A 24443-nucleotide genomic window follows, 5' to 3' on the forward strand; every position below is an offset into this window, starting at 1 on the left:
GCCATTAGAAATACCAATATAACTCAAAACTGATATCCCTCTAGAGTTGCTGTGGTATTCCTTTCTCCATTTGTGCTTCATCTGTTTCAAACTTCAAAAGTGTCAGCTTCAGCCTCACATCTCTCTTCTAATGAAATGCGTATTTGTGTAATGCCATGGTTCGTGTTTTACCCAGATCATTTTATAAATCTTATATTTTAAAACAAGATGTTGCATCAAGAAGCGTTAAGTAAGGAATGCAGCATTTAGGGTGTTTTGTTATTATTCTGCCTCCTCTTTCCCATTTCATACTTTACAGTTAAGAGGTTTTATTGACTGTTTTTATTGACTGTTGACCTTTACGATTTTTGGTAACACTGACTGCACATTGGTAAATATCTACAAGAAGGACCTGATTGAGGATGCATTTTGGCATTGACATTTCAGAGTTAACCCCAGTTTTCTCTCTTATGCTTTATTTAGATTTCGACACAGCCCCAACTGCTGGTACCTGAGAGATTGGACTATCCACACCTGGATTAGACAGTGTCTAAAATACGGTGCACAGGACAAAGCCTTATATACCCTTGTAAATAAGGTGAGTGTTTTCCTGGTAATTGCAGCTTGTTTTCCTGAGTTTAGATGTTAATGCCTATTATAGTATAGCAAAGACTAAGACAATAAATAACTTCGGATATCTGTTTGCTCCCAGATATCCTTTTTTGAATGGAATTGACTATAAGTTAATCAATGGTCAAATATAAAAATTCCCTAGCTGCTGTTTTTCCACACCTAGTGACTGGAAAATGACAACTAAAAGCAAAAGGAAGTTTAGTCACAAGAATTTTGCACTGGTGGTTCATTCTTGATCCCTAAAGTATGGATTTCTTGCCTGGTTCCCTTTGTTGATGTTTAGGGACAAAGACATGACCGTTTTGCTGGAATGTGATCTCCAGCATATTCAGACTATCTTACACAGTTTTTAAAGACAAATATTTCCTAGGTTACTCAAAACACATCTGCTGAATTCCTTGATTCCTTTCCTCGATCCCCAGAGTCCCCTATGATTAGGGTTTTTCTGAATGTTACATTCCACCGAGGGTGAGTCTTCATTATCTTTATAGTATGAAATAAAGTACAAAATAAGCAAAAATTGTGAATGTTATTTTTGTAAGTCTCAAGCTATGACCCTATTTGACTCAAAGGGATTTTTAACAATATTTCTGTGCAAACATATTATCTTCATAGTGCCACTGAACATTGTATGTTAGAACTCAAAAGGACACCATAATTTATTTTTTTCTGTGAATTGGGCCCAATTCAGCTTAACATACATTGCAGACAGTTTGTGTATGTGTGTGTGTGTGTGTGTGTGTGTATGTGTGTGTGAAATTGCATTGGGTGTAGCAATGTCTATAAAAATGAACATATCCTTTCCTTGCCCTCAGGAAGCTTATAATTGAATAATGCATATAAATATGTTTACTGAGAAATTTAATATTAAGCCCCAGAGGAAAGAATGGATCAAATCCTATTCTCATTAGTTCAGAGTTTAATGACACAGATTATATTCACGGAATATTTCTTTGAAAACAAAACAGAAAGTGTCTAGAAAGGCATAAAAGTTTATCTGATTTTCTGCTGTTCCGAGTCTTTTGGTGGAAAGAACACTGGACAAGAATCAGAAGACCCAGGCTATAATCTCATAAGTTCCACCAGTTGCCCATAATTTCAAGCAAATAATTTTACCCATCTAGGTCTTAGTTTTTTCAACTCTAAGTCAAGTGAGTTGTACTAATCAGTGATTTCCAACACTGGCTCTGCATTAGAATCACACAAGACTCTTTAAAATTTTAGAGTTGTTTTTCTCTACCCCCAAGATTTTCATTTAATTAACCTTTATAGAGCATAGGCTTTTGGCATTTTTTTAATGGATTAAAAACAAAAAAAAAATTTTTTTAATATGCTTTATTTTTGTTTTCTTTTCAAGATTTTATTTACTTATTTGAGAGAGAGAGAGAGACAGCAAGAGAGGGAACACAAGCAGGGGGAGTCAGAGAGGGAGAAGCAGGCTTCCCTCTGAGCAGAGAGCTCGATGTGGGGTTCCGATTTCAGGACCCCTGGGATCATGACCTGAGCCAAAGGCGGACGCCCAACAACTAAGCCACCCAGGCGCCCCAGAACAAAAATTTTTTAAATAAACTTTTTTTTTTTTAGAGCAGTTTTAGGTTCACAACAAAATTGAGCTGAAGATACAGAAATTTCCTGTATGCTCCTGCCCCACACATGTGCAGCCTCCCCCATTATCAACACTGCCCCCCAACCAGAGTGATCTGTCTATTACAATTGATGAAGCTATATTGTCACATCACCCAAATCCATAGTTTACATTAGGGTTCATTCTTGGTGGTGTACATTCTGTGGGCCTGGACAAATATGAAATGTCATGTATATATTATTGTATCATACAGTTGTTTCACTGCCCCTAAAATCCTTTGTGCTCTGTCCTCTTCATCCCTCACCATATCTTTTTTTTTTTTAATTTTTTTTTATTTTTTATAAACATATATTTTTATCCCCAGGGGTCTCACCATATCTTTTTAAAGCTCTCCCGCTGATTCTCATTTGCAACCAGGGCTGAGAATCACTGAGTGGTTGATTTTTTTCTTTTTTTTTAAGATTTATTTATTTATTTATTTATTTGACAGAGAAAGATCTCAAGTAGGCAGAGAGGCAGGCAGAGAGAAAGAGAGAGAAGCAGGCTCCCCACTGAGCAGAGAGCCTGACGTGGGGCTCAATCCCAGGACCTGAGACCATGACCGGAGCTGAAGATAGCATCCCAACCTACTGAGCCACCCAGGTGCCCCACTGAGTGGTTGATTTTTAAGGCTCCTTCCAGCTTTAATGTTTTATCATTCTAAAATATTTTGGTTTTGCCCTGCCCCTGGGGATTAGTGCTGATTTGGATGACAGCTTTGAGAAATATAGAAACTGCCCATGAGCCACAACCTTTAAAACAATCGCTTCTAAACCCTTTTTCCATTTCAGCACATCTAAGGCATCCCATACTGCCTAATGTAATAGGAACTCAATTCATCAGTGATTCGTAACTGGGGTGTTAGGACTGTCAGACTCTCCCCGAGGGTGTGTATCAGTTGAAAACAATTCCTCAGGTGTTTCTGGTGGCTGGTGGAGGAAGAATGGGGCAGGGTTGGGGGTGGTAGTTAATCCTACTCAAGTAAGAATTTAAAACAAAAATATAATCACAGTCTAGATAGATCATTATTAGTCAAACATGATTGTGCATGAAAATGACATAGAAAGGTCACTAAAACGTCAGGTTTATGTGCCCTGTTCCCAGAGATTCTGATTCTATAAGTCTGAGGTTTAGCAATCTGCATTTTTTTCCTTTTTTTAAAAGATTTTATTTTAGAGAGAGAGGGAGAAAGTGACCAGAAGGACAGGAGGTGGGAGAGAGAAAGGGAGAGAATGCCAAGCAGATTCCATACTGAGCGTGGAGCCTAACTTGGGGCACAATCTCACATCCTTGAGATCTTGACCTCAGCCAAAACTAAGAGTTAAACACTTAAGCATCTGAGCCACCCAGGTGCCCCAGAAATCTACTTTTTTAAAAACACTCCTAGAGAATTCTGAGGCAGTGCTAAAGGGTCCACATTTTGGGAAACATGGATTCTCAAATACTTAGCTGCTCATGAACAGGAACTCAGTAATATTTTGTTGGAATATTTCTAAATTCTTTAAAAACCAGTCTAAGGGGCAAGAAAAAACAAATGCTGGTGTGATTGTGGCAAAAAGAGAAGCCTTGGACGCCTGGATGGCTCAGTGGGTTAAACCCTCTGCCTTTGGCTCAGGTCATGATCCCAGGGTCCTGGGATCGAGCCCCACATTGGACTCTCTGTTCACAGGGAGCCTGCTTCTCTCTCTCTCTGCCTGTCTGTCAAATAAATAAATAAATAATCAAAAAAAAAAAAAGAGAGAGAGAGAAAGAGAGAGAGAGAAGCCTTGTGCCCTGTTGATGGAAATGCACATTGGTGCAGCCACTATGGAAAACAGTATGGAGATTCCTCAGGAAATAAAAAGGAGAACTTCCATATGATCCAGAAATCCCACTTCTGGTATATATCCAAAGGAAATGAAAATAGGATATCAAAGAGATATATGCACCCCTGTGTTCACTGCAGAGTTATTCACAATAATCAACCCTGGAAGCAACCCAAGTGTCCATTGATAGATGATGGATAAAGAAAATGTGGTATATATGTATGCAGTGGAATATTATTCAGCCATTTAAATGAAGGTCTTGTCATTTGTGACAACATGAATGAACTTTAAGGTCATTATGCTAAGTGACATAAATTAGAAAAATACAGATACCCTATGATCTCACAGGTGGGAAAAAAAAAAAAAAGCCAAATTCAGGTTGCCTGGTGGCTCAGTCAGTTAAGTGTCTGTCTTCAGCTCAGGGTCCTGGGGTCGAGCACCGCATCAGGCTCCTGCTCCCAGGGAGACTGTGTTTCCCTCTCCTCCCTGCTAGTGCTCTTTCTCACTGTCTCCCTTTCTCAGATAAAAAAGAAAATCATCGGGGCGCCTGGGTGGCTCAGTGGGTTGAGCCGCTGCCTTCGGCTCAGGTCATGATCTCAGGGTCCTGGGATCGAGTCCCGCATCAGGCTCTCTGCTCAGCAGGGAGCCTGCTTCCCTCTCTCTCTCTGCCTGCCTCTCTGTCTACTTGTGATTTCTCTCTGTCAAATAAATACATAAAATCTTAAAATAAATAAATAAAATAAAATCATCATGTTGTACCCCTTAAACTTACATGACGTTGTTTGTCAATTTATAATCAATAAAGTTGGAGAAAAAAAATAAAAACCAGAACATAATGTGTTAATGTGTACTTTCTCATGAGAGTCCATTTTTGCATTGACATACTTACCTTATAAAAAGAATTGCTAAATCAGTGGAGTATCAGGAGTGGGGGAGCTTATTATTTTTTGTTTTTATTTTTGTTTTTTGTTTTTTGGTTTTTTTTTTTTTCATTTTCAGGGGTTTTTTTTTTAGCCTTGATAAGATACTACAGTTGAGCTTTATTTTTCACATATCAGTTGTCTTGTGTTATACACCCACTCACAACTTTCTTACCCTGACCAAGTTCCAATTACCAAACCTCACGAGTCACATCTTCTATTTCACTGTCACAGATGCTGTAAAATGATAGGCAAATATCTTAAAGCTAATGGTGGCAAGTTTTGTCATGAATAATGCATAGGCATATATTATGAACTGAGCGAAAGTGGATATTTTTCTCTTATTTTCCTTTTATTTTCATTACCATTCCAGGTCCAGTATGGAATTTTTCCAGATAACTTTACATTCAATTTACTGATGGATTATTTCATAAAGAAAGAAAATTACAAAGGTAAGAAACCAAACCGGGGTCCTTTTATAATGGGGCTTCATCTTCTAAAGGAAAGTAAGTATGGGCAATTTCGCTTATTTTGTTTCATAATGACGTCTCTTTGGATCAGTCTTTCTGTTAGAAATAGATGCATAGTTGATTTACCATACCATTTGGCCAGATACGACAATCGTATCCAGGTTTTTTTCCACTCAGTTTCTCAAGTTTTTTTGTTCCTGCCTCCTTGTACAAAGGACAGAGAATTTAGTTAAGCAATAAACCTGCTTGAGCAGCCATGGCTGGTTAAGATTGTAGTAATGCGATTATTAGCTTGACTCTTTTAAAAAAAATACCATTTGCTAACTTTGTTTAGTTTAAGACACAGTTGTTATTCTGTATGAAATAGACTAGAAAATCACTTGATTTTCTGGGAAGAGTAGTACTCTTGCTATGAAGAAAAGTCCTTTTACCTTCCCAGTCTCTTGTTTCCTCATCTGTAAAATTAGTGGGTAGGTAATCTCTGAGGTCTCTTTACCCCCCAAATTTCTTGAGCCTATGCAGTTAATTAGAAGTGACTCTTTACTTCGACTACAATAAGGGAGTCCAAGGAAAGATGGAGATTGCAGTAGACTGTACAGAGGAGTCAGGGGGCCCAATGTCCAGCCAGTGTCCATGGGTTAGGGAATCATATGACAGCATGCTTCTACTTGGGGGCTGTGCCAATAGTGAGAAGGGAAAGAGGAGCCTTGCTACTGTGTAAAGATACACCTGGCTTTCCCTTTCCCCCATATTATCCTCAGGCTTGGTACTGAGGAGCCACAATGGAACTCTTTTAGTAGGTATGTTAGTACTATGTTACCCACAGGGGAGCTATGTTAGTAGTCAGTACCTCAGGAAGGTGGATATAGACTGGTGGGCATTTATGCATTTATAACATCTGAGATTCCTGCCATCGGGTTCCATCCCCTCGTCCCTGCACACCAGCACCAGTGGCCTTTCCCACTGCATCCATACTCAGTGCTTAGGCTAGGGACAGGGCATTCCTTCCATGAGTGTGGCCACCTCTCCCCTTTGTCTACTCTGAATATCTGCTTTATCGTCTCTCTCAAAAGACTTGCAGTTGTTGATGCCAAAGAATATGTGCTGTATATTATTTTTTGAAATGTCAGTTATCCCTTCTTGTCTATTTCTTATTCAGTCTTAAACCTACATTTCCTGAATTCAAGCGAAAGAGGATTGGCTTTTCTGTGTTAACCAAATCTATGCTCCATGAACATCAGATTTAATAGTGTATCATTGGAGAATTATTCGAAGTAGTTTTCTCCCTGCCCTCTCTCTTTAAAGGGCATGTTAGAAGGATCAAAGGACTTTTTTTCCCTAAATGCAGAGTAAATATTTAATATTGAGGATTTCTAAAAATAAAGTTTTAATGAAGATTATTATCATTTATGGCAAAAATTTAGAAAGTATACTTTTTATTGTTAATAGGATAGGATATTCACAAAAGTGAATATGGAGGAAAAGATAATTGATTGTACAGGGTAATCTAATTTCACTTCCCAAGCTGAATGAAATGCAGAATATAAATAAAAGATAAAGTAAGTTGATATATTTTTCATGTATAATTTTGGATTCTGTAATGAACAATTGAAAAACCAGATTTTTTTTTAACTGTATTTTTAGGTTTAAATTGTATTCTTTTAAAATACTGGTTTGTTTGGGGTTGTTGTTTTAATCTCTTCCAGGTCCTTATTTGCTGCTGATTTAGTAGATGACTTTCTGGTGTGTCTCAGTTTCCCCATTTCCAGAAAGAATATAGAAGTACTTGCCTATGGCCTCATTTAAAACCATGACAACATGCACAAAGCCAGCTGGCTAGGAACAGCTGCAAGTCAGTGCTAACTCTTATAATTATGATTATATGCAAAAATTGGTTAACACAGCAGCTTAGTTAGTCAAAAACATTTGTTGTGCCTGTTTTATGTTCTGGCACCATATTTTAAACCAATATTAACATTCTCTAATTTAGCAACAAATATTAAGGGAAAGAAATTGTCTGAACTTGATTTTCTTGGCTTCCATCTATGTTATGGAATCTTAAGGGAAAATAAAAATTGCTCAAGGTCTGATCTGCTATGATCAGCGTTCATGTGGCAACAAATATCTTACATTGTATTTTATAGTCAGGGGTTTATAAATTTATGAATGTGCATTTTCCTTTCCAGTCTTTCAAGTCTTTTTCAACTGGACCTAATTATCCTTTTTATAGTCCTCAGTTTTCTGTCTCCATAATGATATCTGGGATTTAGGATCATCGCTAGCATTTGTCTTCATTTTCCCCAACACAGGGAAGGTTCCAGAACCCAGAATGGAGCAGTCAGCCGACCTTCTATTCTGCTTGTCAGGGTGACCTGGAAAATATATTTGTCTCCTTTCTGTATGCCTTAGTTCTTCTAGCTGGCGGACATGATGTGTTAAATTTGCTTCACAATTTATGAGGCATTTTTGTATGTACTCTTTTTTTTAAAGATTTTATTTAAGAGAGAGAGTGAGCAAGTGAGCATGAGGCAGATTCCTTGCTGAGCAGGGAGTCCTGTGCGGGGCTTGAATCTAGGACCCTAACACCATGACCTGAGTCAAAGGCAGATGCTTAACAACCTGAGCCACCCGGGCACCCCTTATTTTGTTTTGTTTCTTTAATTTAATTTTATTTTTTTAAGATTTATTTATTTGACAGAGAGCACAAGCAGGGGGAACAGCAGAGGGAGAGAGAAGCAGGCTCTCCACTTAGCAGGGAGCCTGATGCGGGGCTCAATCCTAGGACCCTGAGATTATGACCTGAGCCAAAGGCTGACGCTTAACTGACTCAGACACCCAGGTCCTTTTCTGCCGTAGTCTATTGAAGTAGGTGGGACAGATACTTTTTTATTATTATTATCATCAAGAGGATGATACTGGGAGAAGTTAAAGAGAAATTAAGTAGATTATTCCGTGTCCTTGAGAACATTGGTACAAAAGCACCTGACTTAGTATATAATAGTAAGTATAATAGAAGCTAAATACTTGGGAAAGATCTAGTTTGTGGAAGATCTGGGATCAGAGCTCACATTTTTTTTGCTTCTTAATTCTGTTTATTTTTCTGTCATGCCCCACTTTTTAAGTTTATAGTTAAGTACAGATTTGGTGATGTTACCTAAAACTAATACCCTCTCATTTTTACTTTGATCTTTTTGCCAGATGCTTTAACCGTGGTTTTTGAGATCATGATGCAAGAAGCCTTTGAAGTACCTTCCACCCAGCTTCTGTCCCTCCATGTTTTATACCATTGCCTGGCCAAGAAGACAGATTGCAGCGTAAGTGGTGGGTTGTCCAGAGGTACTCAGAGCCCAAGAAGCCTGCTGTGCCTCTTGAGCAGGGAGGAGGTGGGGAGAGGAGACCCCTGCCTTCAAAATCTGACATGTAACTCTGTGGCCCCTGAACAGCCAGGAATGAGTGCTCCTTCTGTACATTTTAGTTTCTGGTTTCTGACAGAGTGAAGCTGGATGGAAGTTCCTCCACTTGAAAGAATCTCAAGTGAAAGTCCTTATACACATTTTGAAACTTGAACTAGACTGAATGCCCCTCAGGTGTTCAGAAACGGGCAACTGACTATCCGTGATGTTGGCCTTGAGTATCAAAGAAGCAGTGAGGCATCTAACTGGCCACGACCTCAGACAGTTAATGCCGATTGTTCAGCCGTCATCAGTATTTTCCTGAGGCTGCTCTGGTCAGTCCAGAATACCAAGTTTTGGTTTCCTCTCTTGGGTTCAGCTATTTAATCATTATTTACTGTTACCCTAAGAATACCAACAGTAATAACAGTAATAACTCATATTTAAATAGTACCTGCTTTACACCAGGCTGCGTTCTTAGTGTCTTAATTTATTAATGCATTTAATCCTCATAATTCTATGCGGATGAGAAGACTAGAGCACAGAGATGTTATATAATAGCGACTCTTAGGTGACAAGCCACCTGGGGAAGCCAGGCAGCCTGAGCCTGCAGTCTACCCTCAACTTCAGATGCAGCATCAAAATTTACTAGTTCAGGTAGAAACTGAAAAGGACATCTAATCCAGCTCATATTCAGAAGAATTTATTGTGTGTGTGGCTTTCCTAAGATGAGGGTTGTAGCCTGTGGCATACCTCACATGCATTAGTTCATTAAATTTTTGTTGGGCAGTGACTGCCTTCCATACATTGCCAAGTACTGGTTATACAATAGTAAATGAACACTCCCTGCTCCCAGCCAAAGAACAATACAGGCATTCAAAGCAAAACAAAACAAATACATGAATATAAAACTATAATGAGAACTACAAAGACCTCTCATACAACAAGCGTGTATTTTGGGAGTTTTTGTCTGTTTGTATTCTAAACTTAGGTTAGGAATGCCTTCCTTAAGGAAATATTTCTTGTGTTAGTATTTGAAAGATGAATAGGAATTAACTGGCTGAAGAGAGGAAGAACAATTCAAAAAGAGAAACTAACACATGCAAAAGCCCAGTGGCAAAAACTATGGTGAGCAGAAAGGGGCTGGAAGAAGATTGGAAGACAGTGTAGATGCAGCAGAGAGAATGGTTAGAAGGGCAAAAGGTGAAATAAGGTTAGAGAATGTAGGTCATGCTAAGCTGTATTTGTATAACCTAAAAATAGTGAGAAACCATTGAGAACTTTTAAGTAGAAGGGGTAATATGGTCTGATTTGTGTTTTGAAAAGATGCATCTGGTTGTAATGTGGATAGGAGATTGAATTGGGGCCATGGTGGCTTATGGTCAGAGCACTTGGGAGACTACTTGGTTGTCTGAGCAAGAGGTAATGAAACCTGGGGACCAGAATGTCTGTGGAGTTAGCCGTAGCCAGTGAACATGCTTCGGAGGCAGATAACATGATGGGGAACTGTATGTGGAGGCAGGGACATACAGGTGAAATCTTAACCTCCTCAGTTTTTGACTCTTACATCTGAATGGAAAGGTTGCTGTGTGCTTGCAAAGGGAACTCTGGAAAAAGAGTGGGTTTTATGAAGAAAATCATTAATTTGGCTCTGAACATGTTGCATTTTGAGATGCCTTTCAGACAACCAAGAGATTTTTATGAGAGAAATTGGGATCTTCCTGGAAAAATCTGGACTGGAGATATAGTTTATAATACCTCTACGTGTAAATTTCTGCAGATGAGCTGCAAAGCAAAAAGGGAAATCAGGAACACTTTGGGTCCCCAAAACCACAGAAGGGAAGTGGTTTACAGTTTAGAATGCTTCTGAAAGGGTAGGTAAGATGAGGACTTTCAAAAAGTTCATTGAATTTAGTGGCCTGAAGGCACTAAATTGTAACCTGTGTTTCCATAGAATAAAAGAGGACGAAAGGAAATAGGAATGGATTGTGGGGTGATTTAAAGGTGCAGAGAGGAGATAGCTGGTGTAGAGGAGTGCTTTGGGTTATCTAGCAGTGAAGGGGAGTGGAGAAGGGAGTGGGATAATGAGGTTTGCTTTGTATTAATGGGAAAGGCACTGGCACAAATGGACAGAACCTTGACCCTGGAGCAGTAGTACCTGATTTTGTTCATAATAGTATGTACAATAAAAGCTACAGGTTTGGGAGAGACCTGATCTCTTATGTTAACACACAAATAACTTTTCATATAAGCAGCAGTGTTTGTATTATTCTCAGAAAATTCTCAAAAAAATATGTAAGACATTCATTTGTTTGTTGTCATTCATCTTTTTAAAAGTCTTTTCAGAAGTATCTCTGTGCCAGCCAACCATCACTACACCGACTCAGTTCCTAGAGCTTCAAGGACACTACTCTTTGGCTCTTTGCCCTATTGCATTTTGATACTATAGGTCATGTTTTTCCTTAAAGAAAAGAAAAAAGTTTAAGGCTCCTTATTTATTATTCACCGGGTCCCTTCTCATGCAGTTTAGGTGGGAGGAAATCAAACCTTAGGGCAATTTTCTTTTGAAAGTGAAATGCCCTGTCCTCTATTACCAGCTCTTTCACTTACTGTACTACACAAGTGCCTGGGGAGGCTTTGTTTTTCTCCCAAGATCTTTGCTTTTTACAGAGGTTTAGAAAACCCCAAGAAATTATTCTTGTACCACACAAAGGCCACTGCCAGTAAAGAGGTTTGGGTGCCCATTAACTCCTGGGGTGCCTCCCTTACACCTGGCTACAATTGCAGCCTGTATGCCTCATTCATTCTCTGCTTCCTCCCCGACCTCTGTCTGCAGACACCAGTGCAGGGCATCCTGATCTTTGTGTTCTTTATTTTTAAGCCCAAGCAAGGGTTCTGACCCATGTGTTCTCATACAGCACCAAGAAGATCACAGCTCTCATTGTCTGAGGTGTGTTGCCAAGGCTGTCCTTTGAGACCAGCATTTATAGCGAACTCCCCTCCCTGCTGTTACTGCTCTAACAGCAGTTATTGCAGGCTTAGCAGTGCTGGCATTTTTGCCCCTTTTTTCCCAACTCTCAGAAGACGCCAGTTTTCCTGAAGTGTAATTTTGGCAGCCTGGGTTGAAAGAAATGATCACTAAGTGTTTCTGATTGTCCAATTTATTTTTAAGAGGCACAGATTTATCTAAAAGCAACCTAATAGTTGTATTTATTTTTATACTGTGAAGTGGGAGTCTTATCATTGCTGACTTGTTTAAAATTCAAAAGCTTGCCCCAGCATGTCGTAGCAATGTGAGTGAATATTGGGCTGACAGCATGTGTGATCTTTATTGATTGTCTCAAGGCAGTGTTGGTCCAGAGTGTGCTTTTTATTTTTGTTTTGTTTTGCTTTTCTGATTGCAAAAGGAACTCTTACTCATTGCCAGAAATGTGGAAAATAATGAAAAGTGTAAAGAAAAAAACCAAAATGGCTCATAATTTCCAGAAATCCATTAACAGAAGGTATTTCTTTCCTGTATTAGTCATTAGATATAACTGTCTTTTCTTTATAAAATTAAGATTATAATGTACCTATAGCTTTGTTATTTTACTTTTTTTTTAAATTTAGTGCTACAACTTGTTTTCCACCTATTAAAAATCATTAAAAATCAAATTTTTGCATAAAGTATTCTTTGTTTGGCTGGACCATGATCTCTTTTATTCTGTTGCAGTGGGAAGAGGAGAGGAACTTTGGTGCATCCCTATTACTCCCAGGCTTAAAGCAAAAGAACTCAGTGGGGTTGAGTTCCCAGTTGTATGGCTATGCACTTCTTGGTAAGCTAAGTGATCCTTACAAATATTGTCCTCTTGGATAGAACTGATGCATTTTTCTACATTGTAATGATTTTTTTATTTGATTTCCTACCAGTGAAATTCCGATATAGCTTTTCATTTTTAGACATAAAAATAGACCTTGATAGCCTTAACAGCTATGGGACAAAACCTTAAGAGACAGTAAAGAAGGTGCTAAAAATCTGTTACCGCTGCAAGGTGAAAACTAGTTCTGGTGGCTTTGGGTTATATTTCGTGGTAATCAGTATGAGGAGGGGATAAAGAAAGGAAAGTTCTGGCCCTCTTTTGGGAGAACCAGCCAATAAAAATTTTCCTAATACTAACAAAGATCTTTGTGTCTCTTTTAGACCTAAAGTCTAGGAGGTAAGAAATTAAGAGTTAGGGTTGAACTCATATCCTTGGTATTGTTTTCAGGTGAAGGAAGGGATACTCAGAGAGTGCACCTAGATAGCACTTTGGGAAAGCAGAGAGACTCTTGATACAATGTGACCATTCCATGCTGGGAGATGGTTGCTTTACTTTGATGCCCTGATGGCATTGAAAGTCATGTCAGGAGGATGAAGCCTCAGAACTTGGGTTGTGTGGAAGTGGGGCAAATAGCATCCAACCTAAGTGTGCATAAAATGTGCCCTGATTTACAGAGGTCTATTAAATGCATATTATTTCAGAAGGCACCTTCTCTTAACTGTACACTGCTTTGACTTACCTTCGTTTTATGAAAATCATCAAAGTTTTAGCAATTTTGAAATTGATCCTCACTAACAAATGTGGTGTGGTCTTCTTAGATGCTGATTCTGTTGTAGTCTGACGGAGGGAGAGGAATTTTAGAGTTCATCAGCTGGCTATCAGACTAGCAAAAGAATTGACCACTTTTTTTCTTTTTTTTCTTTTTTTAAGATTTTATTTATTTACTTGACAGACTGAGGGAGCGTAAGCAGGGAGAGCAGCAGAGGGAGAGGGAGAAGCAGGCTCCCCGCTCCATGCAGGGCCCAATCCTAGGACCCCGGGGTTATGACCCTAGCAGAAAGTAGATGCTTAACCATCTGAGCCACCCAGGTGCCCCTTGACCACTCCTTTTAAAAATAGTTTTCTCCTATTAATATGCCATCTACTTTCTTGCTGTTGACTTACGTGTGTTTTCCCTTTGCCTTCAGGTGAGTATTCAGGACTGTGTGAATTATTGAGGGAGTTGTAAGGGCTAAGAAAAGGTACATTGTAGCTGCTGTTTCTGTGCAGGAGGCCCTGGTGCTTTGGGATGGGAGACCATCAGATCAAATCTCTGTGTCGTGCTGTGCATGCAGCCCCTCTCAGCCCCATGGCAGCAGCTTCCCAGAGTGGGACTGCAGCGTCTTAAAAATCTAAAATTAGCTGTCACCTGATAAGCTTTGTCTATTTATGTCCTACCACAGCCTTCCCAAATCCTCCTTCCCAGGAAAGATAAGTGAAGGTGGCTTTAAGACCTGGCAGCTCAAGGTGACTTTGGCCGTTAGTGCAGAGAGGGTTTCTGTTCTGCAGGCGCACAGAGACAGTCCCTTGGCCCAGCCGAGGACCCTGCCGTCTAGTGTCCACATCTTGAGCTCCAGTTGTGATGGTTTGAGGTACAGAGAATAACATTCATATCTGAAGATCTGAAAAGGACAATGAAGCCCAAATAAAGGAAAGAAGAATAAAATCAGTTTTGGGGTTTTTTTTGTTTCTTTGTTTTTATTCTCATAAGGACAGTCAATGGGGGTGTTTTGGAGCATTTTGAAAAATACCAAACATTTGCTGGCAGGGAAAGTTGTCATATGTTGACAAGATTTCCACTGTAGGAAAATTGTGGGATTTCTTTTTCAGAGGAAGATTTTGTTCTTGAAACAAAAATAGTATTCAGTTGTTTGACTCGTATTCTAAGGGTAGTTCCACTTAAAAAGACAGATTATCAACCTCTCTAAATTTTCCTCAGCCCTGTGAATCATACATCCTCATGATAATTTCCACCAGACCAAATGGAAAAGAAGAAAAGCATATTTGTAGTTTTGTATTAAAAAACAGCTTCAGTGAATTCACCATATTCTTCATCATCCATCTGAAATGGCACCAGATCACTGGGCAGGATGAGGCTCTTGGTACAGATTTGAAATGATTTTCCAGGTTCATATTCACTTGTGCTTTCAAGTCCTCAGTCTCATACATAGTGGGAAGCCATGGCTGAGGCTTCTTCATTGTTCTTTTTGGCCACAGGGAAGGTGGAGGTGCAGCGAGGGCTGCGGGCTGTGTACCATAACATGCCTTTGCTGTGGCAACCTGGCTACCTTGACCGAGCCCTTCAAGTGATGGAGATGGTGGCCTCGTCCCCGGATGATGGGAAGCTGTGTGCAGAAGCGGTACGTCCCTCAACTCTGAGTCTGTCCTTTAGCCATCTCCTGTTCCTCGTAAGCCAGCCTGTGAATTTGTTTGCATGGTCTTCCCCATCCCCCTGCTGTCTTCACTCTGTAGAATCGCGTATTCGTCCAGTTGAAAAGGAATGAAAATCCACACACATTCTCAGTGCTACTGACAAAAAGTATGAGAATAAGATGAATGTTGATGCCATAGCTCACTGTCTGAGAGGAAAACTATCGCTCTCCCCTGGAATTGAAACTGAGCTCCAATCTTTCTGTAAAGGAGGCTTGCCTAGATTCTGAGGTTCTCCTGCACATTCAGAATGACCCTCTGTTGGTTGTGCTCTGTGGTGGGTTTTCTGTCCTTCTCCCAATTCCAAACTGGTTGAGGAAGAGAGCATGGAAGAGGAATACTTGGAGTCCCCATCAAACATAATTTTTGGGTCCTTCCCCAGTTGACTAAAGGTGAAATCAGGTGCTGTGGTGCTGATCCGTACACAGGTGATTCTGAGCTTGCATATTCATACCACACACTTTGTGCTAGGTTGTCCCTGCCATCCAGTGGGGAGTTTCTGACGTAAAATTGGATAACCATGACTCTTGCCAATAATTTTACAAGAGAAAGAGTTCACAAGTTGCAGATCCCAGCTGTTCCTTCCTTTCCCTGGTCCAGCTTCTCTTCACGGTGTGTTTTCAGGGCCACAGGATGGTTAGTCCCTGCCCCCTCTTTCTGCCCCACAGCTGGCTATGCTGGACAAAACGCTGAACACTCTGACTGCTCCAGCCCCCGCGGCTTCAGAGGAACAGCCCCAAGAAGGGGAAGACAGCCGGGGCTCAGAAGACCTGGTGGAGCAGCTGGACGTGGAGGAGACCGAACAGTCCAAGCTTCCCCGGTATCTGGAACGATTTAAGGTGCGTCGTAGCAGAACTGAGCCCCTCTCCTCTGTGCTTCTTTGCTGTGGTGTCAGACAGGCAGGCCTTTCGTGCCTCACTGTCACACACAGAGGCATGAAAAACTGATATCACAAATGAGGCTTCAAACAGGAAGTAGTCCGAACCAAATGGAATTTTTATACTCCTTTTTGTGCATGAGCTAATCATTCCCAGTTTTGTTCACTGGAGCAGTGTGTCATTACACACTCATCCCTGATGTGTCTGATGGGAGGGTACTAGCTTGCCGACTCAGAGCGGTCACCTGACTCCAACCCCAGGTGGAAAGGATCTGGTCATTTCTCTGTATTGCACTCATGTGCTTGATAACCCAAAACCCCAAGTGGGAAAGCCACATTCAAGTATGATGGAGATCAGCTACAGGCATCTTCTGTTGTTTGGTGTTGTGTTGTGCACTTGGGCCCTCCAAATACGTTTTTGGACTGCATGGAAGATATAAACAAGTTTCCACTGTTTCTTTTCAAATAGTCTTGAGCACTCAAGCTGTCTTTGGTAGCTTTCAACTGCATGGCCCAAAATACTCTGTTATCAGCGTCAGGGAAGAAGAGTCGTGTTACAGGTTAACCCCTTGGCCTCTTCCTTGCTTTGTTTCTTGTTCACAAAGGGCAGAGAGAAAACTGTGCTGCCTGAAGAATTCTTTATATGAAGCAGAAAACCTTCCCATTCATGCCAGCTGACTTCATGTGTCATTTTGGGGCAGAGAGGTGTCATTTTGCCTATTGATGACATGTTCAGTAATGCTGAACATGGGATACCTCTGTCCCAGTGGTACAAGGACTCTTCTGTACTTGCAGCTGCTGTTCCTCCCACTAATTCTATAAAGTCATTGTTCAAGGTCTCTCTTTCAGAATTTGAAAACTGAGAAAGGTTGATCGATATTAGGTACACAGAACTGGCGGTAAAGAACTTACGTACCTACCTGTTCCTCTTAACTTTGCAGATTAAGATAGTCTAAAAAATAAACAAAAAATGCTGCTATAACACTCCTAAAAATGACTGCCTCTTCTGCTTGTTTCTTATATATTTAATCTCAAAGAATAGAAATCCGTGCTGCATTAAATTCTCAGTCCTCATTCTTCTACACATGAATTTTTTTGAAAATCGAAAAGAGGAGACAAACATTTATTGGCTGCTGGCTGTGTCTCAGGCATCAGTGCGTTTCACCCGTCTTCACTGCGGCTCTGCATGGCGGATGCTGCTTTTCCTGTGTTACATGACGCCAGGCTGAGACGTGCTGGCCCGTAAGTGACTGATCCGGGATTTGAACCAAAGTTTGCTGACTCAGATTTGAGTCCTTATTCTCTTGTCCCAGACTGTCCCCTTGCCTCCAAAGTGCACAGAAAGTGATCTTGGAAAGAAATCATTTTCATTGTACATTTCTTTTTTTTTCCTGTTGCCTTTTATTAGTCTTGGGTAATCTGTGTGGGGTCCATTTTTACAGGACTGACCCAGCACACTAGGCCTCTAGCCACTCCTTCATGTATGGATCCTGCCCACCTTCCAGGCCCGTATTAGAGCAAGCCTCATCACCTATGCCAGTGAATTGTGCTTGTGTTTGGAACATGGGGATTCGTGGCATAAGCTGCAGCTGAGCCATGAGTGGCTCTCTCTTGATGGTCTACATCTTGAACCACTTAAGAAGATTAGTGTTTTTAGTACTTGACTCCTCCAGGAATACAGTACCGCCCAAACCAAGACGCCATTTCAGATGGAGCTGTGAGCAGTTTGTAAAGGCTGACCTGCGACGGAGCACAGCAGGTGGAAGCTTATAATAGTGCAAGCACTCATGGGAGCCGTTTAGCATGCCATTAGTAGAAAGTTCCTGAAATGATTTCCATCTGTTGAAAGGAACCCTGGTTAAGCAAACATTTATCTCCATCATTCTGAAGGAAAAGATGTGGACGGGCTTGTGCCCGGTTATCAGCTGCTTCTGCCATTTTGTGTGCATCTTGGAGTGCTTTGCTCTGGGAGTTTGGTTCTTGGTTTGGTGCAGGTCAGAGCGGAAAGGTAGATTTGTTAGGCTTGTGCTGCCTTTGTGGATTAAAACAAGAAATTACGTAGAAAATCACAGCATGTAGAGTTCCATTTACTGGTCGTGAGTGAAAGGAGAGAAATCACATGTGGTGCAGCTTTAGCAAAAGTGCTGGACTGGAAAAAAAGAAGGGGGCAAACACAATATCTGGATGAAAGGCAGCATGACAGGTTCCCAATAAAATGCCTTTTCCTGTAAGCAGAATATGTGGAGATTTTGCAAATGACTTAATCTTCTTTCTGCTTTGCCTTCTCCCATCTGCATCCTCCTTCCATCCTCCTCCCCACCCCCATCTTTTTTTTCCTTGATTTCCAACAGGACTTGCACTCTAAGCTTGAGGCCCTGGGCCGAGTTGAGTCAGAAAGCCTTTTGGCTCTGACCACCCAGCTCATCAAGGAACAGCTGCCCACCTATGAAGCCGAGGACATCGCGGCCTATGAGCAGAAGCTGCAGCAGTGGCATCTGGAGCGGGTACACTTGATTCGGAGGGAAGAGGAGCAGAGGGAGAGGGCAAAGCAGGAGTACGAGGCCCGGAGAGCAGCAAAGGCATCTGCCTAACAGGCCCCCAGCACTCCAGGCCCCAGCACAAGAACTTCACTAGCCCTGTCCCAGGACTCACGGTGACTTGAGGGCAGCCTCCTCCATCTGCCCTTCCTTTGCCTAAAGCAGGCCGTTTGTGGTATCAGAGCCACAGTTGTCAACGTATGAAGGCACTGACTTCCCATCACATGCCATGGAGGGCTGCAGAGCTGTGAGTGGCAAGCAGTCAGACTGAAGCCCCAGCTACACACCTTAAACAAGGTGCACCTGAGGCCTGTGGAGGGAGGGGCAGTTCTGGGGTCCAGGATCAGTGTTGAACAGTGAAAACTCTTGATCCATAGCTGTGGTAGAGGGATAGACTGGTTGAACAGCCTGGCGTTGAGCACAGACTTTTGAATGGTATCTCGCCAATGGCAGAGTACACATCCTAAGCCTCATCCCCCTCCATGGCCTCCCAGCCTGAGCTGGGTGTGGGATGCCCACACATCTCACCTTCTCCTTCCCCTGTGTCTCTTCTCTGCAGACCTGAACTTGGGGGAAATTGAGGACAGGAGTGAACACCACCATGAGCCCACTGGCTTTCAAATTTCAGGCACCCACAGTGATATTTTTAGAGTGGAAGGGCTTCTGAGGAGAACGCTAGCTCTAGCTCCAAAGCCTCCTTGGCTTGGCTTCTCCATCATGTTGGGGTAACTTCTTTCCAAAGCATTCTGAGCTCTTTCCTCAAGGAGGTAAAGTGAGCTCTTTGTGTCCACATGTGCACACACATACAACTTGTCAATACACATTTCAGTTGCAGAAGTAGGAGAAAACGAGAGGCAGGATGGGGCTTGTAGTACTTAGGAGACATGCATAATTGTACAACTGTCAGGAGGTGGAAATTCCTTCCTGAAGTTTCTCTGTGAAAGCGTTCAGGGGCAGCTCCTGTTTGCTGTGTAATTTTGCCTTTAAACACTGTTGTTCAAGGTTGTGCTGTTTTTTCAAGAACTTGTGGAAATAAATGTCCTGGGATTCTTTTGTTGTGTTCTTTGTCTTTTAGGGAAGGGAGGAAGAGAGGAAGTCACACAATTAATATGGTTAGTCTGATTTTGAGCAACACTTTTTAACCTTTCTTCTCTATCAGACTTTGGCACTTACAACTACCACCATAACCGTTAACGTGAATTGAGGACGAAGTGTGTGCCAACACCTCAAGCAGTCCTGTGCGGGAGGTAGAGTAACCCCTGTCTTGAATGGGGAAACAAGCTAAGTGGCTGAGGCAAGGCCAGCCCCGCTCCTCACCTGGCGTGCTGACTGCTGGCCATACCTGCCATGCACATTGGCGCAGGGCGTTGTTGCTGAGCAGAGCTGAGTCTTAGTCAGGCAGAAGGTCAAAACTCAAGATAAGTTATGATACTTGGCTTATAAGGGACAGGACTTTTTCCACCACTTCCTTATTTTGTCAAGAGGGAAGGTTCAAGATGGATCAGAAGGCCCCTTTTGCTCCGTAGATTACTGACCATCACGGCATAAAGGATCACATTAAAACTTGGCCTTCTGTTTCCTCCCCATCTGTCCTTACCCCAGTTTTTGCCACAGTGTGGAGCATGAAAACTGCCACTGAGCAGCAGTACAATACCTGACTCTCTTCCTTGTGGGACCATGTTGCCTTGGCACCAAACTTTGTATCATGTTTTCACACTTCTTGCTGGCCATGGATATCAGATATGTGTGTGGGATTTTTGTTGTTGAAGATTTTCTGTGTATTCACAGGCCCTGAAAATCAGTTTATTAAAGTTATTTTTTTCATTATGAATGAATTAACATCTTTAGTAGAGGCCAGAAATCCTGCTGAACATCTCATGGTGCACAGGGCTCCCGCATGACTAGGAAGTACCTGGTCCAAGATAATCAGTTGTGCCAAGGTCAGAAACCCTGGCTGAGAGCAGAGAAGCAAGGCATCTACAGACATTTTTGCAGTGATGTAGATGAAACTCAAAAATAATGTTTGTGCAAATGGCTCATTTACAAATGGCATTTCTTAGGCTAGAAAAATAATATTTAATAATTTAATATATAACTAATAAAATAATAGTTGCTTTTTATCTAAGTAAACGAGTATAAAATATGCAATAATACAGGGTGGGATATTAGTCTTCCTAAACAAAGTCCATTGTGGAAAAGGGTAAATGATGATTTATATGATTTTGCTGTCAGGCGATATGTAACCGGGGCCAGGAGTCTTAAGTTCCCAAATGAAGCTGCTGTGATGTGAGCTCCTATGAGTCAGCAGGCTCTGCACCGCTGCACCCAGTGACCTCACTGGGAGTGCATGGTAAGAAAACGATGAAGTTAGAGATGGGCCCAGAGAAGCAGAAAATGTGTTATGGTTGTATTTGCATTAAATGGTCATTAATAATCTTCAGAGCTGAACTTTTCAGTCTATGACCATGATAAATTTTTAAATCTTAACTTTAGAAAATGGGGTAAGATGAGTACTTTTCAATGTCTTTATGTCAGGGAAATTGCCTTTTATTCTAAATAATAGCTCTTAGTTTGAAAATAACCTTTCCTTTCCCCCATTGAGTTGGCCTTTTTGCTGACATTGCATGCTGCTGTGAGGATGCTCTTACCCTTATGGTAACATGGAAGTCCAAAAGAGATGGTATCAGTGCCCGAGTTAATGGGAGTTACCCCTGAGAGCTTTGTTTAAAACAGACTTGGGCTGCATGTTTATTATGTATGAATGTTAGGGGTTTCAGATCTGAGCTGAACATGTTCAGAAAACAAGGTTTATTAATGCAATAATACAGGGTGGGATATTAGTCTTCATGTTCAGAAAACAAGGTTTATTCTTACGGGAAGCATCTGAAATTTAATTTCATGGTGGGCTTTAAATGCTAGATCAAGGACTACAGGGAAGATTTAAGGATTTCTAAGAGGTACATTATATTCTCATGTACTCAGTGGTAGGGGAATTTCACTTGCTTTTTGGTTTCTACAGTACTTCATCTCAGCAGAGTTTAAAATTTTAATCTTTAAAACCACCCCCCGCCCCAGGTTAAAAGCCTAAAACAGTATGTGGAATAAAACCAGTGCCCATTAAAATCTACCTCCAGTGACAGTACGCTGGGCCGCTGTTGGATATCAGTATTTCCCAGGCTCTGGCTTATCACTGGACCCATCTTGATTACAAAACTTAGATTTAACAACTCTTCCTTGTGAATGCACATTTTTACCCAGCTTAATTTCACCCACTTGGAATAGCCCTGCAGGGCAGGGATTATTGCCCTTCAGAGGGGAAAAGTGAGGCTTATGTGTCTTGCCCAGGGCCACACAGTTAATCAGTGGGGTCGCAGTACTTGAACCCAAGTTTGTCCAATTCCAAACCCACTTCCCAACAACCATACCGCATAACCACTGTGACGACCTGAGACAAAGTACATTCATTCATTCAGCAAATTTTTATTGAATATCTGTTGTGTGTCAGGCACTGTTAAAATAGTCACTGAGGGGGCACCGGGGTAGCTCAGTGGGTTGAAGCCTCTGCCTTTGGCTCAGGTCATGATCCCAGAGTCCTGGGATCGAGCCCCCACGTGGGGCTCTCCGCTCAGCAGGGAGCCTGTCTCCCCCTCTCTCTGCCTGCCTCTGCCTACTTGTGATCTTTATCAAATAAATAAATAAATAATCTTTTTTTAAAAAAATGGTCACTGAGGATACAGCAAGGAACAAAAAAGACAAAGATCCCTTCCCTCTTGGCATTTACATTCTAGGGAGGGAGATAGTTAATTCATAATATGTCATGTGGTGATAAGTGGTAGAGAGATAATGCAAAGAAGAGGAGAAGAGAATGCTGGGTAAGGGCTGGAGGTTGCAACTTAAACTAGCTTGGTTAGGGAAGGCCTTCCTAGAAAGATAACTTTTGACTAAAGACCCACAGGGGTGAGGGTGAGAATCATGGTGTTACCTATGGAAAAGTGTGGTAGGCAGAGGAACCAGCACAAAGGGTCCAGAGAGAAGCCTGCCTTGGGCGCCAGAGGACTAGCCTGGAGGCCAGTGTGGCTAGAACAGAAAGTTTAAAGTGGAGAATAGCAGGAGATGAGGCCAGAGAGATAAGGGGTACAGGAAGGGACAGATGGTGTAAGACTCCCTGGCCCATTAGTAAGGGTGCTGGCCTTCACTCTGAGATTAGAGCCCATCTGAAGGTTCTGATGGCATGCTCTGACCGAATATTTTCAGGGGGTTCGCTAGTCTAGCTGCTATGGGGTAAATGAACACAGAGGGCAGAGATGGGATGTGGGAATATAGGTTGGTTAGGAGGCTACCGCCATAGTCCAGGAGAGAAACGATGGGCTTAGATAGTCACGGTAAATGTGAGGAGAAGGGGATGGATGGGGTGTTTTTGGAAAGAAGAGCCAGCAGACTTGCTGTCGGGCCAATATTTTTTACCTGAGAAACTAGAGTAATGTGTTCACCATTTATGGAAGTAGAAAAGCCTAGGGAGAGAAGTAGTTTGGGGAAATCAGGAATTTGTTTGGAGGCATATTAAATTTGATTTGGGTTATTTTACAGATCCTTATTGATCACCCAAATGGGGCTCTTAATAGCTGGATATGAATTTGGAGATCAGAGAAGAGGTATGGACTGGAGATAGCAGTTGTAAAAGTCATCAGCTTAGGGCGCCTGGGTGGCTCAGTGGGTTAAGCCGCTGCCTTCGGCTCAGGTCGTGATCTCAGGGTCCGTCCTGGGATCGAGTCCCGCATCGGGCTCTCTGCTCAGCGGGGAGCCTGCTTCCCTCTCACTCTCTCTGCCTGCCTCTCTGTCTACTTGTGATCTCTGTCAGATAAACAAATTAAAAAAAAAAAATGTCATCAGCTTAAACCCATGAGAGTGCATTACAGTAACCTGCAGTTTTGGTTTGAACAGAGAGAGTCCGAGCCATGAATGGAGCTGTGCCTATTTTTTGTGGCGAGATCACCCCATGTAGCAGTCCTTATTATGTTGCTCCATCATCTGTGAAAACATTGCCAGTGACACCCCCAGAATTACCCAGAAGAACTGCTCGTCTTCAAAGAACTGGGTGTGACCAAGAGTCGATCTGCATGTATGACCCCAGTGAATTTTCAAGGTGCACAGTATAAAATCAAAGAGGAAATGGTGATCTGGGATTATGAAAGAGACCGAGAATTCACAAGTGAGGAGTTTGTCAAAAGATCATTATAGGGACACAGAGAAGCATTTAGAATTAGCAGTACAAGCATAAAGAGAGAGAAGGTAGAGTCAGTACCGCAGCAGACCTTTGTTGATATACCTGGAAGACGGGAAAAAAGAAACAAGAACGCCACCTCTGGTGTCTAGGAAAGGACCAGCTGGAAGGGCATTAACCTCCCTCCCCATCTCTGCTGTGCCTGGGTCTAGAGGGAGTAGGATAGAAACTCATGGAGAGGTTTGGGTAGGGTGAACAACTGGCAGGGCTTCCCCAGCACTGATGACCTGAGAGCCAAAGCCAGGGCCATGCTGGGCGATGCAGATGGGCCCGCACCCTCGGTTCCGGCCAGAAAGACGTGCTGGAACCGAGTAGTGTGACAGTGGAATAGAAGATAACTTACTTTAGTGTGATAGATGTAGTTAAAATCTCTTGTGATTTCCCACCCTGAGTATTCACATGCTTAACCCTTTGATTTCTGGAGACATTTCCAATTCCTTTTGCCAAGCAGCAACTTCTAATGGGACCAGTCCATGAAGCCCCATGGTTTTGGAGGCACAAGATAAGATAAAAGGAGTGTATGTAACCAAGAGACATCCTTATGACTCAGGACAGGCTGCAGTAACCTGAGGCCAAAGGATCATCTCTGGAGACAGACTGGGCCAGGTCCTGGAAGTCTCTGTTGAGCCCTCTGTGGGCATATTGTTGTGGCTGTG

At 41.9% G+C, this 24443-nt stretch overlaps 1 protein-coding gene across 1 annotated transcript in view; it reads left to right on the forward strand.

Moving 5' to 3' along the window:
- The window catches only part of MRPS27 (mitochondrial ribosomal protein S27), an 87717-nt gene extending 68161 nt beyond the window's left edge, over window positions 1-19556 (forward strand). The window contains exons 5-11 of the mRNA XM_044267412.1: window positions 463-577; window positions 5335-5413; window positions 8630-8745; window positions 12536-12638; window positions 14880-15022; window positions 15761-15931; window positions 18321-19556. Of these exons, the coding sequence (XP_044123347.1) occupies window positions 463-577; window positions 5335-5413; window positions 8630-8745; window positions 12536-12638; window positions 14880-15022; window positions 15761-15931; window positions 18321-18560 (967 nt within the window). The 3' untranslated portion in view covers window positions 18561-19556. The remainder of the gene's footprint in view (window positions 1-462; window positions 578-5334; window positions 5414-8629; window positions 8746-12535; window positions 12639-14879; window positions 15023-15760; window positions 15932-18320) is intronic.
- Window positions 19557-24443: the final 4887 nt, after the last annotated feature.

The sequence above is a fragment of the Neovison vison genome, chromosome 1 (genome assembly GCF_020171115.1).
Source record: "Neovison vison isolate M4711 chromosome 1, ASM_NN_V1, whole genome shotgun sequence".
Lineage (NCBI taxonomy): Eukaryota > Metazoa > Chordata > Mammalia > Carnivora > Mustelidae > Neogale > Neogale vison.